The sequence below is a fragment of the Mesoplodon bidens genome (assembly GCF_964165515.1).
Source record: "Mesoplodon bidens genome assembly, chromosome: 3".
Taxonomy (NCBI): Eukaryota; Metazoa; Chordata; class Mammalia; order Artiodactyla; family Ziphiidae; genus Mesoplodon; species Mesoplodon bidens.
In genome coordinates, this window is record NC_138178.1 from 153,310,668 (window position 1) to 153,321,030 (window position 10,363).

General features: G+C 39.6%; 1 protein-coding gene across 1 annotated transcript in view; it reads right to left on the bottom strand.

Annotated features, from left to right (window-relative positions):
• SPTLC2 (serine palmitoyltransferase long chain base subunit 2) overlaps window positions 1–10,363 on the bottom strand; it is a 113,938-nt gene that overhangs the window by 78,648 nt on the left and 24,927 nt on the right. The window contains exon 2 of the mRNA XM_081227255.1: window positions 7,307–7,501. Within this exon, the coding sequence (XP_081083381.1) occupies window positions 7,307–7,501 (195 nt within the window). The remainder of the gene's footprint in view (window positions 1–7,306; window positions 7,502–10,363) is intronic.

A 10,363-nucleotide genomic window follows, 5' to 3' on the forward strand; every position in this document is an offset into this window, starting at 1 on the left:
GGCCCAGAGACAGCCTAACTGGTAGGTGAGTGGCACTGATAGAGTCAAGTTCAAACAGCCTTACGGATACCCTCCTCATGGACACCTCCTGAAGATCTTTACAAACCCCATACACCAGCACATATCCATGATAAGCAGAAATGAAACCTAGCTGAGACCACCTTGGATTGTTGGGCTTCAGGTACTCACAAGTTAAGTGACTTCTACTACTGGCCTGAAAGGCAAAATTGAAATTCAGGGATCTGTTAATTAGGGATCAGTGAAGACCTTGCCAAAAGTAGTCTGGGGTCATCTTCATTACCCAATAAATATCCTTTATTATTTAAGCCTATTTGAGGTTAAGTCTTGTAGAAAACATCCTATATATTGTTTAAAATAAATAGGCACCTATTCTACTGTCTATACAGGCCTTAAGATCACAGGGTAATCTATTAATATATAACCAGTGGGATCTGCAGCACCCCAAAACCCAACACTTTAATATTAATCTGCAGGAAAGCTATGACTGTTCATACCAAGTGGGATAAAAAAGAGCTGTAAAGAGCAACACATCTGTTCAGGTCAGGTTTTGCCACCAAATGTGTTAAAAAAAACTTTTGGTTTTCAGATATTTTAGAGTTTTGATCGTAGATATGGGACTGTGAACCTTCTGGAAAAATATAGGATGATCCTGACAAGTGAAATTGTGCCCCAAAGAGTTAACAGAAGTTGATAACTAAGAAAAGTCTTGAACTTGTCTTACAGAACAACAGATAAGGGAACAGCTTGTTAAAAACCCTTTGCTCGTAAACTGCTTTCATTGATCGAGTTCGCCTTAGTTTTTTTTTCTTTCTCTTTTTTTGCCTCTTTTATAACTGCAGGCCTTCCCAGCTTTCACACAGCCCCAGTTGTTTTAAAGGAACTTGGAGTCTGCTCCCGCCCAGTGTAAGCTGGCTGGGGGCTGCTTGGGACCACTGACCCTAAAACTGGGGCTGCACAGATGTTCAGTAAATGGCCTTTTAACATCAGAGGGCCAGAAAACTCCACCCTCAGATCAAGCTAAGCGACTCTAGTTTGAATATGAAGACGCATGTAACCCAAATGTGCCTGTGCAGAACAAGGATTACCTCACCTTTTCGCTGCCTTTAATCACCTTTCTCTATGCCTAAGACCACGCTTGCTTATCCCATAAATACCCCGACTTCCTTGCCTTCAGGGAGGTGGCCCTGAGACTTGTTCTTCCATCTCCTCGCTTGGCTGCCTTATGAATAAACTCTTGGCTGTAAACCAACCCGAGTCTCAGTGTTTGGCTTGTGGCATCTTGGGCAAACAGACCTGGTTCAGTAACACAAGTATTATTCTGGTATTTACATATTAAGCACCATATTAACCTCTGCACATAAGTGAGTTCTGAAAGCTAATTTCAAAAAAAAATCACAGGGGAAAAAGGTTGGGTGCTACCACTTTCAGAAGTTGACTTTATAAAAATTGGCCATGTTCGTTAAGACAATTCAGGCCAACACAGATGCATGCCCAGATACTTTTATATGATGAGGATAAAGATGATGAATAATCACATCAATAGAAACAGGAGTTCCCAATTACTGAGTACTTATGATATGTGTTGCCAAGTGCTTCACATATATTTTCTCTTAAGTATCCCTGAACTCTCTTACAGAAGCTATTACTCCCATTTTCAGAAAGGCAAAATGGCTTTCCCACCTAGAGACCTGGCCAGAAGCAATGCCAGGAACTGATCCAGGTCTTTTAATTCCAGAGTCTATGCTCCTAACCCTAGCCACAATGCCTCCCATTCTGTGCTGCTACTAAGTCAATCTGAAATAACTTTCTACGGCATTCAAAGCACGTTAAGACCACTGGACTATTGGCCTTCCCACCCCTTTCCTATGGTCAGCCTACAGCCAGCATGTGTGTATGTGCAAGCACACACAGAAGCACACATTCACACACACACACATTCAGTAATAATGTACAATAAAACTCTTTTAAAAGGTTTATTTTGGATATAGCTTTTCAGTGAGAAATCCCAAGAGGAAATAGCTGACTGCTCTATACAATGGAATATGATTCAGCAATTAAAAAAATGAATTACCGAAATATACCACAACATGGATGAACCTCAAAAACATTCCAAGTGACAGAAGCCAGACACAAAAGATCACACATTGTATGATCCCATTTATATGAAATGTCTAGAGACAGAAAGTAGATTAGTGGTTGCCTAGCGTGGGGTGCAGGAGGAAGGGGTGATTGTTAATGGGTATGGGGTTTCTTCTTCAGATAATGAAAACGTTATAAAATTAGCTTATGGTGTTGGCTGTACATTTTCTGTAAATAGTAATAAAAATCATTCAGCTGTACATTTTAAACAGGTGAACTTTATGGTACATAAATTATATCTCAATAAAGCTATTTAAAAAAAAATTAAGTAGGGAATTCCTTGGCAGTCCAGGGGTTAGGACTCTGTGCTTCCACTGCAGGGGGCATGGATTAGACCCCTGGTCGGGGAACTAAGATCCTGCAAGTGGCACGGTGCGGCCCACAAAAAAGGTGACTGCTTGACTGCTGTCCTGGGCTCCACACTTACCACAAAACTATGGAAAGCAGAGCTCTTTTTAAACCCACAGAACTAAAAAAGACAAACCAATTGATAATCCCCAGCTTAATATATCAAGCAACCATACTCATTGTTTCCAAAGATACTGCTAAAGTGACAATTATCAGAATATTCTTAGTAAGCTACTTTTTGAAGGAGGTCAAGAATAAATCCTTCCAGGAATTCGAATTAATGTATTTTAATTCTTTTGTATCTTGAAAATTAAAATATATCAGGATATAGACATATAATGTCCCTTCCCAGTATCCTATCCCTCCCATTTCTGAATATATGATCATGAACTGTAGAGGCAAATGTTAAAGTTTAGTAAGTGTGTGGTAACTACCTACCACAATCTACTCCTTAGATTTCTAGGTATTTCCTGTCTAGATACTAGAACATTTTAATTAATTCAAGCTTTTACTATACCTATCACATACATGTTTCTGAACTACTAGCCTCACCTCACACAAAAAAGAAACCAGACTGAGAGAAAACATTTTTACCCCAAACACCACCAATAACAGAAGATCAAGCAGTAAAGAATTCCAATAATTTTAGCAATTTATATAAAATAGAACACATTTATGCTAACTCATCTTTATTAGCATGACCATGTGGTTCCTTTCTACCCAAAGCAACATATGAAGAAGAACTTGCATAAATAGTTTAAACAGGCTCTCTTTTGTAATGGAATGAGGGAGAAAATAAGGATGTGGTTATGAACACTACTCACGCAGAGAAACGAGAAAGCAGCAACATTATATTTGCATTTTATGATCCTAAGCAAGCACTTTCCCTCACCTCTTCCCAGTGTAACACTTAAAAACTGGCCTATGCCTCTCACTACATCTAAACCAGCATCAGAAAACAAACACGATCTGCCGTAACGCTAAATGAGCCTTTCTTCCCTTCTAATAGCTGAATTTTTATAAGAAAATGGCAGAATTCAGCTGTTTTAGCTGCTAATATTATCTACTGCGAAAATCCTACTAAAATGCATTTGAATAAACTAGTACAGTCCTCCCCTAAACAAACTCTAGAGGCAAATGTCCCCCTCCATCCTACATATTTCCTCCTATTACTTCTTTCAAGAATTATTTCCTGGGGACTTCTCTGGTGGCACAGTGGTTAAGAATCCACCTGCCGATGCAGGGGACACAGGTTCGAGCCCTAGTCCGGGAAGATCCCACATGCCACGGAGCAACTAAGCCCGTGCACCACAACTACTGAGCCTGTGCTCTAGAGCCCAAGAGCCACAACTACTGAGCCCGTGTGTCACGACTACTGAAGCCCGTGGGCCTGGAGCCCGTGCTCCACAACAAGAGAAGCCACTGCAATGAGAAGCCCGCGCACCACAACAAAGAGTAGCTCCCACTCGCCGCAACTAGAGAAAGCCCGCACGCAGCAACAAAGACCCAACACAGCCAAAAATTAAAATTAATTAATTTTTTTAAACAAGAATTATTTCCTGATTAACTCTATGCTACTCAGTTTACTTTTTTGTTCTACATCTGCATACAATTCAAGTACTATTTACCTGCATAGTGCTTTGCAAAGGCCCATAATTTTGAAGTTTCTTTGCTCCTTCAACAAAATTAGAAACTACTTAAGAAGAAAATCCACGTGTTCCAATTCTTTTTTTTTTAATTTATTTTATTTAAGTAATTTATTTTTGGCTGTGCTGGGTCTTCGTTACTGCATGCTGTCTTTTCTCTAGTAGTGGCGAGCGGGGCTACTCTTCGTTGCAGAGCATGGGCTCCAGGCGCATGGGCTTCAGTAGTTGTGGCACATAGGCTCAGTAGTTGTGGCCCGCGGGCTCTAGAGCGCAGGCTCAGTAGTTGTGGCGCATGGGCTTAGTTGCTCCACAGCATGTGGGATCTTCCCGGACCAGGGATCAAACACGTGTTCCCTGCATTGGCAGGCGGATTCTTCTTCTTCTTTTTTTTTTCTTTAAAATAGATCTTCATTGGAGCATAATTGTTTCACAATACTGTGCTAGCCTCTGTTGCACAACAAAGCGAATCAGCCACGTGCATACACACATCCCCACATCACCTCCCTCCTGAGCCTCCCTCCCATTCTCCCTATCCCACCCCTCTAGGTCATCTCAAAGCACTGCGCCGATCTCCTCGTGCTATGCTGCTGCTTCCCACCAGCCAACTATTTTACATTCCGTAGTGTATGTATGTCAATGCTACTCTCACTTTGCCCCAGCTTTGCCCTCCCACCCCATGTCCTCAAGTCCATTTTCTATGTCTACATCTTTATTCCTGCCCTGCAACTAGGTTCATCAGTACATTTTTAAAAATATATTCCATATGTATGTGTTAGCATATGGTATTTCTTTTTCTCTTTCTGACTTACTTCACTCTGTATGACAGACTCTTGGTCTACCCACTTCACTACAAATAACTCAATTTCGTTTCTTTTTATGGCTGAGTAATATTCCATTGTATGTATGTGCCATCTTTACCCATTCACTTAGTGGGCGGATTCATAACCACTGTGCCACCAGGGAAGACCCCTCCAATTCTTTTACATAAAGTTAAGTACACACAGGCAGCCCCAATACTTAAACAGTCAATTTACCCTCTGGAGACATGAAAAAGTTGCAAAGATTATGTCCTCATTCACAAAATAATTCAGATGCATCTCCATCGGTTCACTCATTCGTTCATCACACTTGGAGACAGCATCAGCTATGCAAACTCTCCAGTCACTCCCCTGCTCAAAAACGCCCATGACTCCTCACTGCCTACCAAACATTCAAAACACAATTTCTCATACATTCACTTTCCAGGTTCTCCCAAACATTCCTCATGCCTTTGTGTACACTTCTATCCCCTCAGCAGGAACACTGTCTACGCCACAGTCAGCATTCCCCCCACCCCCATCTCTACATGTCAATTATTAGGTCTCTACGGTGTTTAGACACTATGAGAGGTCCCTGTATATACTTCTAGTTTGAATATGTGAATAAAACTTTAGCCCCCATCAGTCACAACCACCATCACCTCAGTCTAGCAGGAAGATATTGGTTTGTACACAAGTCATTGTAATACTGTACAACACAGTAAGTACACAGTAAGCTAATAACCTATAGTAAGTTGGCCATACCTAGGGGATGTAAAAAAATCAACATATTGTGGATGCACCCTACCAGAAAATCTATTTGGGATGTACAGGGGTAGAAAAAAGTGAATCAAAGAAATTTAGCTTGTTTTCAATGATGAAAATTAGTTTCACCTACTGGACCGAGTTCTGAACGTAGGGCTTTGCTTGCATTAGATATTCAAAATATACCTTTTTTTTTTTAATACAGCAGGTTCTTATTAGTTATCCAAAAAATACCTTCTTAATGAAATGAACTTGTAGGCATTTCAGGGCAATGAGAAAGAGGGCCAACTTGTGGTACCAGGGCTGGGAAGGGTGCAGAATGGCTGAGATGAGAGAAGAACACCTGGATCCTCAGTTCTCCCAGTTTCAGGATCCTCAATCTTTATGCTGATTGGTTCTGGCTTCCTAGTAGCTGATGAGGTCCTTTCCTTTCCCATGTTTCTTGGTGTTTTCTCCCCCTTCCCATGTCTCCATCATCCATTCCCAGTGTTTACTGGCTCCCCTCTCAGTGTTGACCTTAGTGCCACCGCATCTGCCTCTCTCCTCTAATGTCCCATGAAAGTGAGATGTATGATAGACAAAAAATTTCTAACTTCTGAATCCCTTCTCTAATCTACTGCATTCCCTGGGCTAGAGGACAACTCTCTCCATACTTCACATGCCAAGAACAAACAAGTTTGTTTTTCATAAAATCAGGCATTTTTCACTCTAATTCTATTTATTTTTTTAATGAAAAAAAACTTTATTATGGGATAAAGAAAATCTTTTATCATTTTAAATAATAAAATTTAAAACATTAAAAAAAATGCCCATAAAGAAATATTTTGGTTTGGGAAAGAACATAGTGTTCCTTAGTCCAAGACAAATTAGGTTGTTTTACTTTCTTTAATCTTATTGGAGTACAGTTGACTTACAACTATTTTTTTTTAAGAGTAGATAATACATGTATACTGTACAAAACTCTGGAGGCACAAAGGAGTATGCAGAGAAAAGTGAAGTGAGGTGAATGCCATCCTCCTCCCCAGAGACAATCAGTATCACCTGTTTACTATTACTAAAACAAGATAGTTTCCCACAGAAACAGAGTAGCTCAGCCAAATTCTGCTTCAGGGCTTGTTTTGTTGTGGAGAAGAGGTGATCTGTGAACCAGACATGTATGTGTAATGTGCCTATGTGAAAACACAACATGAGTTCTAAAGAACACAATCTTTCCAGAAGACTGTAGACACAACTTGGGATACAGTATGGTACTGTGAACAGAAAGGACGTGGCTTCTGGCTCTTCACAGAACTGTGTCCACATACCAGCTCTGACTTTAGGCATCTTGGGAAATGTTACTCAACCTGTGAACTTTAGCTTTCTTGTCCATAAAATGAGAATTGATTCTTGTGATCATTAAATTAAAACATGTTAAATGCTTTGATTTCTCCATGCCTTTACCCTTGTTTTTAGCTTCCCTTGTGGAATGTTTTCATTTAACTGCATCTAGAATATTTTTTATTTTAATGTATACCCAAATATCTAAAGAAAAAAATGAGTGAAAACAGCAACATGAGGCTTGCATTTACAGAATCAAAGACTAACAATTACCTTTTGTTCTTCTCTTTCTGTTGCATGGTGACACTTTTCAATTCTCCAATGCCTTAAGAAATCTCGAAGATATCCAAAGAGAGTGAGGACACCGTACCCCACATAAGTAAGCACAGCAACCAGCATTGGCGTCTCTTCAAAACCTTCATTAAATGGTTTTTTATATAGTCCTCCATTTTGTGTAACATGATGTATCTAAAAGGGAGGTTAAAAATGTTTCTTTCAGTCATGGTAAGAAAAAGAGTGCTACTTAAAATCTGAGTCCTTACAGATTTGCATACCTTCAGAATTCTCTAAGTAATTGTCACCCCCCCACCACCACTACCAAACATCTGCTAAGTTCTAAGCGGGGCCTAATTTTTTTCTGTGGAAATAAGTTTTAAGTTATACATACTTCAGATGAACAGCAAAGAAAAACAAGGGGAGAAGGACTGTGTAAGAACAACGTTTAACGCTGATTTCTATCACTTGATTTTATGAAAGAGATCCTAAAATGCTATGGTTAGAGAATGCATAATTTTCTTTGTCTTAATGAAGAAAATAAAAAATATAAATCAACAAAGAGAAAGCCTATCCTGAAAATAGTATATTAGCTTACAAATAATCGAAAGTAAATTCAGTTTTAGAATAAAATAAAATATTTGTAAATGTTTTACTGCTAAATATTCTTAAAGTCACCGAGCCACAGCATTTCAAATAATTATTAGCAATAGGCCTCTATGGAAACACATAGTTTATACTAGCCTTTGTTGTCAGTGGTAACACAAATAAATTATTCACAAAAATAAAATGCTTACATTAAGTGATCCAGCATTGTATAACGCAGGAAGAAAGTGGAATCCAACACAAGGGGGAAAACTGTTATAGAGTGATCACTAAACAGTCCTGAAATCATTCTGTCCACCTTCATCTTGACCTAGTGACCTTTTCCAAACATAAGATTATCCCTAGTTTCCTCTTAAGGAATATCCAATTTTTTTTTTTTTGCGGTATGTGGGCCTCTCACTATTGTGGCCTCTCCCGTTGCGGAGCACAGGCTCCGGACGCGCAGGCTCAGCAGCCATGTCTCACGGACCCAGCCGCTCCGCGGCATGTGGGATCTTCCCGGACTGGGGCACGAACCTGTGTCCCCTGCATCAGCAGGCGGACTCTCAACCACTGCACCACCAGGGAAGCCCAGGGATATCCAAATTTTAACACACAAACACCAAGGTACTGTACTTTGATCTCATAGCTGAAAGCTGTTTACTCTTTGGTCAATTTTAATGGCAATGTTGTTTTACAGAAAAATTCCACTAAAGTAGTTTGTGTGTCAACTTTAATCTTAACTCTGAAACAACTGATTGCTGTGAGGATGGTCAATCACGATTTACCAGGAACATATTTTCTACTGAGCACTGTACTAGAGTTAAGAAGAATTCCAAAGGAATAAAAAATTCTTTCTTGGCCTCTCAGGCAACCTGATCGAAGAGCTAAATATTAGTTTGGGAAAGCTACTAGAATGCTACAAGTTAGGACAGTTTGGAAACAAATTACTGTATTTGACAAAGGAAAGACATTTGGATAGGCATGATACATGAAATCTGTTGGTAATGATTCAATTTGATGGCCTAAAGAACCTCTGAAAACTATTCATAAAACTGGCTTAGGTCTTCATCAATCTCTTCCCCAGTGGTGGAATTTTGTGCTAACATTTACTGCTTAAACTTTCATGCAGGAGCAAAGTTGTAATGTGTTTAGAACAGAATAGCTAAAAATGAACCAATATCTGAAGATAGAAAATTGTTTAAAAATTAGTAATAACATGTAAGCAAGCAATTAAGCTGGAAAAAGCAAAATCAAGAGCACTTAAAACGCAAGAAAAATAATATTCTGATTATCTTGTTTTTTAATAAATTTATTTATCTTATTTATTTATTTTTGGCTGCATTGGGTCTTCCCTGCGGTGTGTGGCCTTCTCATTGCGGTGGCTTCTCTTGCTGCCGAGCGTGGGCTCTAAGCATGCGGGCTTCAGTAGCTGTGGCACGTGGGCTCAGTAGTTGTGGCTCACAGGTTCTAGAGTGCAGGCTCAGTAGTTGTGCCGCGTGGGCTTAGCTGCTCTGTGGCATGTGGGATTTTCCCGGACCAGGGCTCAAACCCGTGTCCCCTGCACTGGCAGGCGGATTCTTAACCACTGCGCCTCCAGGGAAGCCCCTGATTATCTTTTTAAAAAACTATATCTAAAAATATTTTGCCATAAGAACACACCAGTACCCAACTCACTGTAACTCTGAAATTGTTTACACTATTTTCTCTCAACTGAACATACTAGTAAAAAGTAAGGCAATTTTCAGAGCTCCTAAGTCTCTAAAAAATGTGTGGCAGATTTATATGCCAGGAATGCTGTGGGTGGATCTCTTTAAAAAGAGATCCACCTTTATTTCAGAGACACCCAAACCAGCAAGACCAAGTAAATTTATACAGTTGGTTGGACTGAGCAGGAAGGAGAAAGTTAAATCATTAGTTTGCTTTTAAATATTGTGTGATTCTATCATAGCCTCATTTAATAAAATTAAATGCATTTTAAGGAACTGAGATTCAACTATGAAGTAACTTTTACAATGTGGCCTCAAAGCACAGTTCACTATGATCATTCACAGAGTCAGAATGAACAGACCAACTGACATGCACACTTCTGATAGGTGAAAAAGTCTTAGAACTCAGAGAAAAGAAAATTACTTGATCTTCAAATGCAGATGCTAAATGCTATCTCTGACATGATTCAAATAAAAATAATGGTATTACCATCTTATGCACGTATAATATGCTACAAGGGAAAGCACCAGGCTTATTTTGTTCACTGCACAACTAGCACTCAGGATAGTATTTATTAAGTGCTAACAAATAATAAGTACTCAATGTTTCCTTTTGGGAATTCCCTGGCAGTCCAGTGGTTAGACACCGAGCTTTCACTGCCAAGGGCATGGGTTTGATCCCTGGTTGGGGAACTAAGATCCTGCAAGCTGCGTGGAGTCGCCAAAAAACAAAACAAAACAAAAAAAAAAAACCAAAGAAAAA